This window comes from Artibeus jamaicensis, unplaced genomic scaffold, assembly GCF_021234435.1.
Source record: "Artibeus jamaicensis isolate MK-2021 breed Jamaican fruit bat unplaced genomic scaffold, CSHL_Jam_final contig_787, whole genome shotgun sequence".
NCBI classification, from domain to species: domain Eukaryota; kingdom Metazoa; phylum Chordata; class Mammalia; order Chiroptera; family Phyllostomidae; genus Artibeus; species Artibeus jamaicensis.
In genome coordinates this window covers 6,439,380-6,454,494 of record NW_026521972.1, presented here as the reverse complement: position 1 = coordinate 6,454,494, position 15,115 = coordinate 6,439,380, and the positions used below count along the sequence as shown (strand labels likewise).

Below are 15,115 nucleotides of genomic sequence, written 5' to 3'. Positions count from 1 at the left end.
AGTGTACCATTCGTTCCGAAGGGAGGAAAATCCTAGGTGTGAACTAATTCGCAGGTCTTAAGTCACTTACCGGACCTTGCAGGATGCACGACCTGGGCCCGTGAAACATAAAGACGGGGCTGGAGGCCGGCGGGGGGCCGAGGGGGCCGCGGAAACCCGCGCGGGCGGCGGCTCCAGGGCTCGTCCCCCGCCGGCCGCTTGGTGCGACCCGGGCGCCCCCGTGCGAGGGCGGAGAGGTGGGGCGCGCAGGGCGGCGCCAGCGCAGTCTGCACCATGGCGTTCCCCGGGCACCCCGGCGCCGGCGGCGGGTACTACCCAGGTGGGGTAAGTGCTGCCCGCGGGGGCTCGCGGCCCAGACGCGACCCGCAGACACCGGGGACGCCCAGACAACACCTTTGGTGCCTTTGCTGGGGCGGCTCCGCGCGCGCCTCCCGCTTCTGCCTTCTCCCTGCCGGCTGCCTCGCCCCGGATCTTTCGGCCTCTTTCTCTGGCTCCCTCCTTCTCTCTGTCCCCTCTGGCTCCCCACGGGTGCCTTGCGACCCCAGAAGCCCACCCAGTGAGTCTCGGATACCTGGCTTGAAATTGTGCAAATTGGGTGTTGGCTCCCTCTTCCTCCTTCTGTGTTTTTTTTCTAAGAGCAACAACAACTTCAATCAAAAATGGTCCAGAGAGCTACTTCACCCTTTAAAAGAAAGTGGGAAAAAGAGGTCAGGGAAAGGCCGCCAGAGTAAAAGTCTTCCGGGAGGGAGGTCCCCTAGCCCAGCCTCCGGGATGCGCGTTGTCTTGGGAACTGTTTCCCGGACTGGGTGTTCTCTCGCGGCCTGTAGGCCGACCCAGACACACCTTTCTCCTCCCTGGCAACACCTGCCCCCAAACCCTTTGAAACTCCCGTGAAACGCTGTAGGAGGATTTAAGCTTGGTTTAACTGCTTGCCTGGCTTCCATTTATCTCAGTAACCTGAAAGTTAACAGGGTTTACGTAGGTGCTTCAGTTAACGCAGATGTCACCGTCAAGACAGTTCATTTTGGTCCAAGTCTCTCGTTTTTAAATTAAGGGGCGTGAGAAAGGGGCAGAGTGACCGCAGTTAGAGTGTGCCTGGTGGTGGGTCGGTAAATGCCTTCGCTTTGCACAAAGACTCGCAGTGGTGAAAGAACAAAACTTGGTTCAGCAGAATGGAACCGAATTTGTGTTTTCTGTCTTGCAGTATGGAGGGGCTCCCGGAGGACCTACATTCCCTGGACAAACTCAGGACCCGCTGTATGGTTACTTTGCTGCAGTGGCTGGACAGGTTAGCTTTTCCTTTGAATATTAAAGAGTCATCACATTCTACATTTGTATTAGTCTTTGTTATGGTGGCCAGGAAAACGACCTTTCCTCTGGAAATGAATCCCTTCTCCAAAAGAAAGAGACAGAGAAAGGAAATTTATTGTCACTTACTTTTTTTTAATATCCAGAACAGATGAGGACAGAGTTTTACTGGTGTTATGTTAGTTCAGTTCAGAACTGAACTTGTGATTGATTTAGGGGTGGACGGAACACAGTAGGGGATTGTTAATACCCTTGGAAGATCTGTGAGGTAGAAAGATGTCTTTAGAACTGGATTGTCAGGGTCAAGGGTGGTTTCCAGAGCAGGAATTGCCAATGTGGTGGGAGATGTGGTGGGAACCGTTTGTGCAACTTAAACGCCTGTGCTAGTAATTCTGTTGCCAAATCCGAAGGGACACTTTCTTTGGGTCGAATTTGTTAATCTCTCGCCCCCTTAGGAAATAGATTTTTATGGTAAAAAGCCACCAGCTTCAAAATAAGTAAGTTACTGCTCTCTTCTTACTATCAGGAAGTTAATCTTGCGAAGCTTCTCTTTTGATAGAGATGCTGTTACTCAGTCAGCTCTTCTGTGTCCTCAGTAGGGGTTGTGGCCTGTTGACCCACAGAGATGATTAGGGTCTGCACCCCAAGATCCTTCACTTCTTTAAATTCTGACTTTTGGGGGTGTGCATCGGGGAAGGACACTTCCTTAGCCCAGGAGGTTGCTGTATCTGCTCACTATGCTGTTGGTGTAACCCCGGTGTGCCCAGAGGGGATGTCTGCCCATATGAATTCAGTTTAGCTCTGTTTGCATCAAAAGTTAGAAATAACACAACCTACACGTGGAAATGCCATAGACTGTATGGGGTCAAAACCTGAGACCACCTTTTAGAATAGCACTCAAAGAAGTACAGTTTGAGAAAACTGAGTGGAAAATTGAGTCTAAAACTGAGAGGGCTTCCCTTTAAGTATCTGCTTAATCTGTTAATGATCCGTATCTTTGAAACCACAAGACACAGCAAAGCTCAAGACTCACATTCTTAGATGGCCTGTGCCTCCAGCCTGTAAGTGACCCCACCTGCTTAGCTTTCAGCAGCCCTGGCCTGGATCAGCCTATCCATCATCTTTCCAATTATTGACCCTGCTCTTCATTCAGAACTTACAACACTTATGGACTTGAGAAATTTGGTATTTTATTTTTAAGTCCCTAAAAATAACATATATTTAGTTCTGACCTCAGCCAGGCAATAAATGGGAATCTGTATCATCCATATGTGCGTAAATTTTGACCTGAAGAAACTGGTTACCATATCGTAAGCAATGGTGATCACCAAGGTTTCCCTCTGAACCAAGCTTCTTATTTACTGATGTCAGCTGTGTGCCCTGCTTTCTCCTCCCGAAAAGCTAGAAAGAGGGATACAATTTGAAGCAACTGCATGAACTATTTTATTTTAAAATGCCTAACTGTGGCATTTCCTTGCTCAGAGTCAGAGAAGAGTAGTTCAAGACAGAAACTAGTTTTATTCATTCATTAAAACATATCAAGTATCCATGGAAGAAACTGAATGCACCTTAGTGTTTTATTAAGAGAAGAACCTTATACTTAGCAATGTTTATGCCAAATCTGCTTCAGGAATTTAAAGGAGATGATGAAAAGATATTGATAATACTAAAGTACAGGTGTAAGCAGCTTTCTGACTTTGTTAATTCTTGTGTAATAATTATTTAAAATAGAGTCTGAAATTGAATGCCCACTTTGATATTAAGAAATGCATTTTGTGGCCCTAATTATGCATTTGTGGAAGGGGATGTAACAATTTGTCTTTCTTTTATCATGGAATTATTTTTGGAAGTAGGATGAAGAAAAGAATGCCTATTGTTGAAATGCATTCCTTTAAAGTTTCATGCATAATAATACTCATTTTCTTGGTTATTATTGCCCCATTGAATACTGAAAGTAAACAGAGAGCTAGAAGGATTAAATTACAATTGTGATTTTGTGATTCCTCTTTCTATGTTTGTTTTCAAAAGGATGGACAAATAGACGCGGACGAGTTGCAGAGGTGCCTGACGCAGTCCGGCATTGCTGGAGGGTACAAACGTAAGTTCATGGCCTCAAGGTTGCTCTAGAAGCACACTTGCATTTCACATCCTAGCTGCCCCCCCCCCATCACAGCCTTCAGCATGTAGAATTTCAAAAGCTACAGTTGGTTCACTTCAAAATTCGAATTTGAAATCAGTTCTTAAGAAGTCATTCCACAGTACCTGCCAGTTGAATGGGTTTCTTATTTGGATTCCATTGGGTATCTGGAACCATTCGAAGTAGGAACAGCTTACATGGCTGGTGCCTTCATGGAGGATGAGTTAAGGTGCTGAAGTGAAGTATGCCAGATCAGGTGTCTTTAATGACAGGAGAATGTCCAGCCTGTAGAAAAGTTTTATAAGAGTTTATTCAAGACAAAATTTTGAGGACTTGCCAGAAGCAAAATCTCAAGGGGCTGAGAAAAAGCTCCAGAGAATAGCAGTTTTTCATTTCCTCTTAGGTGTTTTGAATCAAGGGAACAAAACGTAAGGAAGGTACATGAAATCCATCAGTGGTAGATTGAAGAGGCCTGAGAAAGCAAAGTAGGGGATTGGATAAAAGACAGAGTAGAAAAGCACATAACCGTACATTGGTGGGCACAGGATCGTTAATAACTAACACTGGCAGCGCACAGAGCGGGTCCTTTGGGAACCAGCGAACAGCGAGGGCTTCTGTGGGCTCCTGCCGTGGTTCCCGAGTCACCCTAGGTGCTTAACAGTGGACAGGGCTCATGTAAGGTAATGACTGACCTTTGCTAAGGCAGATACATGCCTGGGGCATGACTACTCACCTTGACCTGCCCAGTTAGGTATTTATGGTCACTCAGGCCATCCTGCGTGGTTACTTTAGGTCACCGAGTGTGTCAGGCCTGCCCCCAACAGCTGACATTTACTGCTCTTTGCTAAGAGCTTACTTTGTCCTGAGCCTGGTGGCCCCAAGGGCTGTGGGAGGCTGGTCTTGGGCACTTGGTCCCCAAGTGGCCTGCCTACACTCATGACGGCTGGTCCTGGTTCTGAGGGCTCGTCCACCCCAGCCCTCAAGGAGCCCGTTGTGCCAGCTGATCTCTGAGTGTCCCACTGGCACCTTGAATGCTGGCCATGACATTCCTGGGTCTTCCCTCTTTCTTTCCCCCTTCCACCTCAGAGAAAGCGTTCGGGCCGAGTAGGACCTTCCCTCCTGATTTGCAGACTCTCTCCGCTAGTCCTCCGTTCCCCTCCCCCCCAGCTCCTCAGCCTGGAGCTGCTGCCCTGCAGTGCAGTGCTTACACCACTTCCTGCCTTTGCGCTCTGCTGCAACATGCTGCCTCCTGGCTGGGGCGTCTCATTGCCCCACATGCGCAGACCTGCTGCCTCTTCTCAAACCAGATCTTGACCATGACAGATACCAGGGTAGACAGTAGTGTCTTGACTGACGCCTTTAGCTGCCCACTTCTTTGCCAGTTGTTAATTGAGGCAGAACATCAAATCGAAGGTCCTCCTGGTAGACTGTGAATTAAAATGCTGAAAAATTCACCCCTGAGGATTTATAGTGTCATTTTTTGACTGTTTAACATGGCACGTTCACAAGATGGCTCTTTTTTAAGAGTCTTTGCATTTCTGTTTTTATCCTTTGTGTTATGTAACTTCACCCTATTAATAATTCTCTTTGGGGGGAATTAGTACAAAAGAGGAACCTCTTGCATTCTGTCATTTGATATGGTCCTAAACGAAAGTGGCACTTTCTGGATTAGGGGATTTTTTTGTTGTAGGCAGTACATTTAAGCTGTTAACTGTTAACTCAAGCAGTTGGATCTAGTGCACAGAGGTCTAATGACAGGGGTCAGGAGAGTGAGCTGTGTCACAATGTGTATCATTCTGCACTCTCTCAGTAGACATGTAGAAGGTTTTAAAATCTGACTAACAAAGTGGCCTGTATATCCTTGGAGAGTAGTCCTTTAAAAAATTTCTGTTGACAAAGCCACACGTCACGATGGCCGTAGACCATTGAGCATGGAGAACACATTTCCTGGTCATCGGGGCCATGTGGCTGAGTTCATTTGTTCACGTCATCTGGTGGTGGAGGCCGTGCTGAACCGCAGAACCGCCTGCTTGAGAGGCGTCGGACTGGGTGTTGGGCTACAGTACAGAACGGACTGTTGTGGGTCTTTCACACCCAGCTTCCAAACTAAAATAGCACAGACAGGGCGTGGGGCTGTGCCCCAGTGCAGTACCGACAGACACCTCCTAACCTGTGTACAAGGAAGCAGCCACATCGGAGGGGGAGCTGATGAGGACAGTTCTCTAGTCTATGAGACATTAACTCAGCTTCTCTTCTCCCCTCAAGTGTAGTTGCACCCCTGGTGCCCTTGAGAGAAACAACTGGGGAGAGGGCGTTCCTGGTCGGTCTGTGACCTTGTGAGTTTCTACTGGAAGGGAAGGTGTTTGGGGCATTCTAGTGAAATGAATTGGAAGAAGAGAGTAATGGTAAAATTATAGTAAAGATTATTTTGAAATTATTTAAAATAGGGTTAGCATTAATAAAAGGTTTTTCTGGGGGAAATACAAGTTACATAAAGCAAGAGTTTCCTCACCCACACTTAGTAGACATCAGCATTCTAGCCCCTACGACTGTTCGGAATGGTGAACTTTCTGTTCGGTCACTTTCCTTTACTGCCAATTGCATTCCCTCCCTTTTAAATACACACACACGCGCACGCGCTCGCGCAACCAGATTTCTCATGTCCCTGAAACATAGCTCTAACTTCTCACTCTCCTCCTCTGAAAATCTTGAGTGGCTCCATGATGCCCATAAAATAAAAGCTAAACGGTTTATCAGGAATTCAAGATCCTCTGATGCAGCCTTCTGGAAAGGCACCTGCTTCCTGCCACTTCCTGTGTCTGCCCTGACTTTCCCGCTTCTCTTGGCTTATGTTGGGCCCTGCTCTATTTGGCTGTCACCCAGTGCCCCCCATCTTTCTGTCATTCAACATTTGGCTTAAATGCTGCTGCTTCCATGAGGTGTTTTCTTACTAGGAACGAGCCTCTAAGTTACCACATTGCATCTTACTCCAGAGTTACTCCTACCTAACACACAGTTCTAGCAAGTGTGTTTAACTAGTTTCCTATAGGAGCTTATTGTGCATGAAAAGAGGTCAGGCTAATTGAGGCAGGAGGTTACTGTTCAGTGCCTGATATTAAAGGGAAAAGCAAGAAAAATATGATTAGACAACTAGCAAACCAGCAATCTATAGTTAATTAGGAGTAGCAACAAAGCACCCCTACCATCCTACTCACCATGGTGGGTGTTCACTATGGTGAATTGAACTCACTCTGTTACAGTTTCAAAGGTAAGAAAGTAGATGATAGTATTTTTAAAAGACAGTAGGACAGAAAACCTTAAGCCTATCCAAGAACACGGATAATGGCACAGGGAACTTCTTTGTGACCATCGCTCAGCGTCAACCACCACATCGTGTTGCCGTTCTTCCTTCATCATTGCAGTTCCCCCTTTTGGGGGAAAGCAAATCCCAGATTTCTTAGCCATCATGTTGCCCACAAATAACTGCAGTGTGTGCTTTTCTAAAAGACAAAGACAGCTTTCCCCCCAACTTCAAAACCATAATAACACCTAAACATATTGTGACAGTACTATGCAATGCCTTTTGTAAAAGATTCTCACAAAGTTGTTAAAATCAAATTTGGGTCATAGAAAAAATCCAAAATGTAAAATATCTCCTTCAAAGTTCCATATAATTTAGTTCCATGTAAGTTGAGTAGCATATAAAAATGAAAGTGCATAAATCATACTCCTAATTAATTTGAAGGTATCTAATGTAATGTGAATTTTTAAAATTGTATTGATGTGTGTGTATGTACTTTTCTTGATTTAACAGCTTTTAACCTGGAGACTTGTCGGCTTATGGTTTCAATGCTGGATGTATCCTTTACCTTGATTGCAGCTTTCAGTATTTTTTCTTGTCAAAAAAAAAAATCCTCCCTACAGGAATTCACCTAAGAATTAATACCTGGTAAACGCAATGACAACCCATTAGCTTTTAAGATAGAATTTGGAGAAAGGAAGGAAGCTCAGTAAGTAGAATTTGGTTGTTCAGGAATTGAAGGAAGCGTCCAGGGAGAACAGCGTGGAACTCGAGTGGTCAGGGAAGCGTTTGCTGTAACAGCGGTCGATCCATGTGCTCACCCCTGACCTTCGAGCAGGGGGATTTCACGGCGCAGCAGTTGGACTCAGTCTAGTGAGTGCTGACCCCACAGTGCCCTCCATCTCACCTCCTTCCCTAAAGTGACAGGCCTGGGTCCGGGAGGGCTTGCTGAGAGAGTGTGAGGGCCAAGAGCACCTCAGGACGGGAGTGAGCAGCCTAGCCTGGGGCACCCACAAGGTGGGTTACAGCCCCAGTGACAAGGGTGCTTTCTACCGGAGGCTCATGTCATTTCCTTGTAATCACATTACAAAGATTAGTTTTTTCCCCCCACAATGAAAAGATGTTCTCAGAGCTTTCTCTCCATGTGCCCTGTTCAGTCTGTCATTAGTGTGTCTTTTTATTATATCATACCAACAAGAACGTGTGACGTGTGTAACCTCTTTAGCAACAAGAACATTAAATTTCCTTACCCTCAATCTTTGATTAAATCGTTAGGCAATGTTGCTCCCCCAGAATGCTGCCATCCTTAATGACAGTGCAGAGAGACCTGTCAGGCACAATGGGTTTCAGTGAGTTTAAGGAACTCTGGTCTGTCCTGAATGGCTGGAGGCAACACTTCAGCAGTTTCGACAGTGACAGGAGTGGGACAATAGACCCTCAAGAGCTGCAGAAGGCGCTGACTGCAATGGGTGCGTATGGGGAGGAGCAGTGGGGGGTTTTTTGTTTTTGTTTTTGTTTTTTTTTATTTCTAAAACCTAAGTGCTACCTGAAGGCAGTTTCTGTATGCTTCAGAAGTATTGTGTGTTTATAATTCAGAGGAGTACTACCAGCCTTAAAAAATGGTGCTTGATTATTTCTAATGATCTTTCTGTGACCCTTTAACACTTTTGGCTGGATGATTTTTCTTCCTTTCAGGATTTCGGTTGAGCCCCCAGGCCGTGAATTCAATTGCAAAACGATACAGCACCAACGGGAAGATCACCTTCGATGACTACATCTCCTGCTGCGTCAAGCTGCGCGCGCTCACAGGTCGGTGTGTTCTTGGGGGGGGGGTGTCACTGCTGGCCAGGGAGACACACATTTTCATGACATTTTACTTCTCAGTGCTTCTGAACTTTCCTTGTTCTAGTCTTTTTCCCCCTAACTCAAGTGTTTTTTTATTAACATCACTATTGAACTTATCTAGCAGGATAGGTTGGTTTTTTTTGTTTGTTTGTTTTACAGAAATTTGAGATTTGTACATAATCTGCCATTAAAAAATCCTAACTACATTTTACTAAAATGTTCCAAAACATAACAAACTGATTTTTGATCAGAGTATGAACACTATTCTGTGATTTCTCCCTGACAGAAAGTAATTTAAAATAGTGGTCATCTGTTACAGGTGTATTTCTTAAATGATGAGATGTCAGTAATTGCTGTACTTTTCTATTCCCTCTAGTCTTTCCTTTGCATATCTTTTCCTGTTCCATTCCTCTCTTTTTACTCTTTTTTAATACCGGGTTTTATAGTTTTTACTCATCCTAACAAAAGTTAGTGGGCAGATTTTTTATTAAAGAAAATCCTTTCCAACAGGGCAGGGCTCAGATGAGTGGAACACTTTATCACAGCCCATTTTTCATAGCAGGGACTCCACCCACTGTTTCCTAATGTGATATGAAGAAGTTGGAGATGCTGTGCTTTTGTCAAAATTAAGTAATGGGCCCTGGCTGGTGTAGCTCAGTGGATTGAGCACGGGCCTGTGAAGCAAAGGGCCACAGGTTCGATTCCCACTCAGGGCACATGCCTGGGTTGCAGGCCAGGTCCCCATTTGGGGACATGTGAGAGGCAACCACACATTGATGTTTCTCTCCCACTCTCTCCTTCTCATCCCCTCTCTCTAAAAATAAATAAATATTTTTTAAAAATTAAGTAATGACCGCAGAAGTTGCACAGGTTTTACCGACTTTGGGTACAGTATTTTCTTCCAGTTCTACACTGAAAAAGACAAGTAGCCAGTTTCTTCACATCATGTATTATTTCTATTCATTTTCATAGAGTTGGCTTCTTTGCCTTGGTGTTTTGGTTATGTTGGCTGGTTATACAATTTAAACATTACTGCATTGTGAACCCAAAGCCAAAACAATTAACTATCGTGAGTTCATATAAGATGTAAAAAAACAATACATTTTATTGTCGTGTTTTACAGACAACTTTCGACGACGGGATTCTGGTCAGCAAGGTGTTGTGAATTTCCCATATGATGATGTAAGTCTCAGTAAATTCAGAACTGAGTAGATGAGTAAGATATACACCAGATGGGCATCCCTTTTAAAGTTAACTGTCAGAGCATCTTCAAGATGCCAGAGGAGTGCAGGCTTAACTGATCAGGGGTTACCATTAAAAATGTATTAATTTCATTTGTCACTCATCGTACCCATACACAGACCACTGTTTGCTCTGCATTAAAAGATCCGAGTCAAAGCCCAGATCATCCTGCTCATCGGCTGGTCACATGGGCAGGTTTCCGTATTGCTCCAAGACTGTTTGAGGGAAGAGAAAGTAGCAACAGTACCCTCTGCACTGGGCTATTGTGAGACTTTAGTCAGAAGTGGCCTTGGAAAACATCATGCGCATGTTTTATCTGTTTTTGCATTCTTCCTGGTCACTGAGCAATGACTTCAACAGCTCAAAACTGGGTTTGACACACTTGTATCCTTCACTGGGGACATCAGATGCAAACCTAAGTCACAACTTAAAACAGTGCATTTACTGAACAGCCACGCTGAATGAGTCAGGCCAAGGCCATGTCACAGTGTGAACATAACCAAGGGCTGTCTTCAATGGCATTTGCTGGATATGCCTAACAAGGCTGCGGGTTGTTTACTTGTTTCCCTAATTTTTGCTTTAAAGCCATTGCTTTTTTAAAAAAAATTTTAGAATAGAATCACAGTGGTAATTGAATATACTAAATGTTTCTCCATTACAAAATACAAAGATGCACGTGTATTCAGCTTAGCAGCTGCTGAAGTTATGAGTACACTTTTAAAAGGTTTAGTGTAAATATGTTTACTTTTCCCGCCTCAAGATGTCGTTAGTGTGCAGCTTCTCAGGTGACAGTTTCATCACTGTTTCCAAAGATGTAGAATCAGCCTGTGGAGTGGAAAGTGCACAGGCTTTGGCCTCAGACGGGGCCACTGAAGAGAAACCTAAACATCTTGACCCTTAGTTTCCTCTTCCGTGAAGCTGGGACAGATGGGCCTGGTCTTGCAGGAAGGCTGCGAAGGTTAGCAAGTCCTCCCTGGTGCTAGAATAGTGAAAAAGAATCGATAAGAAAAAGCAGCCTATTGCCATGCGTTTAGTGGTGAAGCAAGGAAATATTTCACAGCACATACTGACCCTTCTCAACTGGGTGTCTGAATTGCAGCAGGGTCAGATACTGTGTTCCTATGCACACACACACTTGCGTGCTGTGCTTGAATTAGTAAGTACACTGTAAAGGAATTGATTGTTCAAAGGAGCTTCATTAGAGTAATGAAGTAATCCTGAGTAGTGTGGCAGCCTCCATATGACATAAATATGAACTCAGCTGTTATTTCTGTGTGTGAGTAGGTTCCTTTGATCACGCCCATTTCTAGAGTCTTCAATATTATTTGGAATTTAAACAATTCTTCATCCATTGGAGTCAGATCTGCTGCTCCCTGGAAGCTTTGATGTGAGGAACCCAAAACGAACCTTTCCATATGGCATTTACCCCTCTTTTATCAAGGATTTTTTGAAATCCATACTTCAAATTAGAGCACGAACATGTAAGCTGCCTAAAAATAATGCAGGATGTGCTGAGATCTGCGGCGTAACGCTGACGCTCCTGTCTTTCAGTTCATTCAGTGTGTCATGAGCATTTAAACTGAGAGGAAGCTGCGGACGCGGAGCCCACATTCCCGGGGAGTTCTGGCTCGCTCCCGCTGCGTACCTGCAGGAACACACGGGAACTTGCCTGGCCACTTGTCCTTACAGTTGCTGTGAAGGTGTATTGCTTAATGTACCTCTGTGGTTTTGTTTTCAGTTTAGATAATAAAGTCTGGAATTTTATTAAGATCAGATCCGTTCTGTTAAACCATTTAGAATTTCTTAGAGCCACTGTCCTATGCTTTATTTTCTTGCTAAGCCTGTTTTATGTAATTTTAAGTATGCAAAGTGTTGAAGGCGTGTTACATATTTTCCACTGTAGGATACTAAAGCCTTCTCATCAGACCGCAGCCGTCATCATTCCTCTCCTAGAAGAACTGTGCATGGTATTGGAAGCTTGGTGTGTGGAGTATTCTTATCATGTAAAATGCTTTAGACCTGTTGGATGCAGAAAGCACCATGGTAATCCAGGCCAGGGTTCGCCTTCCTGGAAATGTGGCGCAGGCTTTAAGGCTTCCACATGTTTTGATGGCCGTAGTGGACAGGACCATGAGTGACTATTTTCTGCCTTTTGAAAACCTATTGAATAGTCTGAGTGACAAACACTGTCACCAAGATCTTGTCATCATCCACATAGACCTTTGTTAACCACACTTAAAACCTTGTACCTTACGTGCTTAACTATGTAAAGTTAAGAGAAAAAGACTAAGGGACTATATGAAAATTTTGATTAACTATGATTTTTTTTGACTAATAGAATTCTAGGTGATTCAGTTTTCTTTATGCGTTTTAGTATTCTCTGGACTTTGTATAATGTGTGTTCTCTCTTTAAAATCAGATGTTAATTTTTTTTAAATACTGATGCTTTCCGTTTTGATATGCCGTGTGTTCACACGTTAACCAGTACGGCAGGAGGTCTGGAAAGAGCACACCCAGACGTGGGCGAGACTGCCTGCCCCTGGGAGGCAGGTCCTGAGTTTGTTTTCTTCCTGCTACTTTCAGAAGGTTCTCTGATAAGCAGGTATCACATTTATACTGGAAGGCTTTATAGAAAAATTGTAAACCATGAGCTCTTAAGTAAAATCTGGATTCTAATGCTGACTGCACCTCTGATGATACGTGGTTTGATTATGTCAGAGGAGATAACTCTTAACGTCCTGGGGTAAATGTGAAAATGAAAAATGTGTTGATATAATAAACACCAGTAATGTTTCTGTTTTTTACATTTAAAGCTGGCGTGATTTGCCGTTTTTGCAAGAGAGCTTAACAGATAAAACAATGAAATTGGTCTGTCTCCCCCCCTGCCAGCAGCAGAATACCTGTCTGACTTCAGGGCACGGCGTGACAGCTGCCATTCTGAGGTCAACCAATGGAAATAAAAACATTTCTAAGCATCTTTAGCCACATGTCACTGGTTATTTTTTTTCAAATACCGCTAAGAAGTATATATTCATTTTATACATATTTATGTAACCCTGACTTAGTATTTATGTCACACAGTCTTACCTGGCTATACATTACAGTGGAGTGCAGACTGCTTTTACAGGGTGGGGCAAAAATAGGCTTCCGGTCGTGAGTACGTGGAGGAGTTTATTCTGGTATTATATATTTATTACTGTATTTTCCATATGCACAACCGTAAGCATGCTTTTGCCCTACCCTGTGTATGCGGGTTGAGTGTAGGTTCACTCCAGACAGTGATGTCTGAGGCCATAAAGCTTGGCTTTCCAGAAGAGGGCCCAGGAGGACCGACCCAGAGGACCAGGGGGCAGGGACACCCTCAGTCCCAGTGCCTGCTCTGTGCTTCGAGCTCACAGGCTCCTCTGAGGAAGTCACAGCTGAAGGGAAGGGTCATTTTCTGGATGACTATCGTGTAGAGAAGAAGACCCTCGCTGACCCAGGGCTGTGGGCCATATCTGCTTTGGTAAGTCCCGAGGTGTGCTGCTTCAACCATGGTTCTGAACTTGCTTTTGGTTAAGTGCCGAAGTATTAGAAAACCGTGTCTCTGGAAATACTCAATTCAGTTTTAACTACCGGTACCTTGTAACAAGTCTCACCTCCTCCACTTCTCCTTTCACTGTTTCTTTCCAAAAGCCTGGAGCCTAGTCTTCAGCTCCAGGCTTAGAGTGGTTAGAGAGTTTCCCTCCCGTCGACAGATTTGATGTGTACGTCCTTCCTTTAATTATTCAGAGTCTTCATTACAAGTGAATCTCGTGTTGCCTTATTTCTGTCTGATGTCAGGTTCTGTTTTCATTTACTACAGACTTCCAGTGCAACCTCACCCACTTCTTTACACCCATTTCTTGGTCTGTTTTTCTTAAAGCATGGTACAGCTGTGATGTCAAACCTCAGTACTTACATTATCCAGAGAATTAAGTTCCACAGATCACCCCAACTCGAGATTTAATTTGATTCTGCAGATGTGTGTGCTCTAGCCTTGTGCTTCAGGACATGCACTGCCATAGGATGTGGCTGCCAGGGCCCTAGCGCTCCCCCGGAACGATGGGCATGGCCCGCCCACAGCAGTCACAGCTGTCTCTCCCGCTGAGCCAGTGGCGCTCAGGCTCCACCTCCGCATGGTGTCCCAGGGGTGCCGTCGGCCCAAGAGGTGGCGTGTGAGCTGAAACTTCTGCTGTCTCCTAACTAGACTTGGCTTTCACTCAGCTGAGTGGGTTCGTTTCAGTGTTCACCTCAATGAGCTATTATATATGCCTAAAACATTATTAGTACAAGCAAGGGAGCTCTGTGTAATCACCAGAGTTTTTTTTACTCATAATAAATGTACAAGCCCTCACTCGATGACTTCTGTTCTTCTCACGTATACCTACTTTTTTCTTCAGCAGACTAAGCGCTAAAGGTGAGGGAAGGAAGGGCAAGTGCCAGGGCAAAGACTGGTGGGCGGAATGGCTGCCTGGGAGACCGTGAAGCAGCCGGGTGGAGCAGTTTCTAGCCAATGAACGCAAACAGCCTTCCAAGGCCCGTGGCTTTCGGGTCCAGCACAGATGAGCTCATTAAGCACCACCTGGGCTCTAGGTCCCGGTGTGGGAACCTGGTCCTTGTTAGGGTCGGAGAAAGCGCCAGAAGAGGCAAAGCAGATGGGTAAATGCAGGAGGCCCTGCCGGCCACCCAGCTGAGGAAATTGTCCAACAAGTCGAGCATTCAGCCTTTACCCCAGGACCACTCTGTTTCTTACACGGCTCATGGTCCCTTCCGGACAGTGGGGCAGAAAAGCAAGCCCCAACGTTAGTCCCACAAAGCTGACAGTCAAGCAGTGGCTGAGAGAAAAATTAAGGATTAAAGGGAGTTATGCATCAAAATAACACTGATTTTGTATTGAAAGTCACTTTATTGATGTTACAATGAGAGTAACATAGAAAACCGTGGTATCTTATTAGCTTCAGAAGTGAATACTAATAAAATTGTGCCAGAAATTTGAACCTCAAGTTACAGTAACCTTTTAAAAACAAGATTTTGATAACCTACAATATAAGAACAACTTGATAACTTGAACAGCCATAAAACAAATCACGCTTGCTCAGGAAAGCAGTTGCCATACACATTTCAGTTGGTGCTTGCCAAAACCCAGTTATTTTTAAAATAAGAACCTGAAGTGCAGAGAGGCAGAGAGTACAGAATTTGCAAATGAAGCCAATCTAAGACACACACACACTGATGACCTGGTCACCAAAAGTGAGGCCGCG

General features: G+C 44.7%; 1 protein-coding gene across 2 annotated transcripts; it reads left to right on the top strand.

Moving 5' to 3' along the window:
* The first annotated feature begins 239 nt into the window (after positions 1-239).
* On the top strand, positions 240-12,814 carry SRI (sorcin). Of its 2 annotated transcripts, none has more exons than XM_053672807.1 (8): positions 240-324; positions 1,205-1,288; positions 3,337-3,406; positions 7,260-7,303; positions 8,068-8,215; positions 8,442-8,555; positions 9,715-9,773; positions 12,647-12,814. In XM_053672807.1, the coding sequence occupies exons 1-8, from the start codon at positions 274-276 to the stop codon at positions 12,653-12,655; spliced, it is 579 nt and encodes a 192-aa protein (XP_053528782.1). In that variant the 5' UTR covers positions 240-273; the 3' UTR covers positions 12,656-12,814. The 2 variants fall into 2 exon arrangements, with proteins under 2 accessions (XP_053528782.1, XP_053528781.1); XM_053672806.1 differs by having other exon boundaries at positions 11,385-12,814.
* The last annotated feature ends 2,301 nt before the right edge of the window (positions 12,815-15,115 follow it).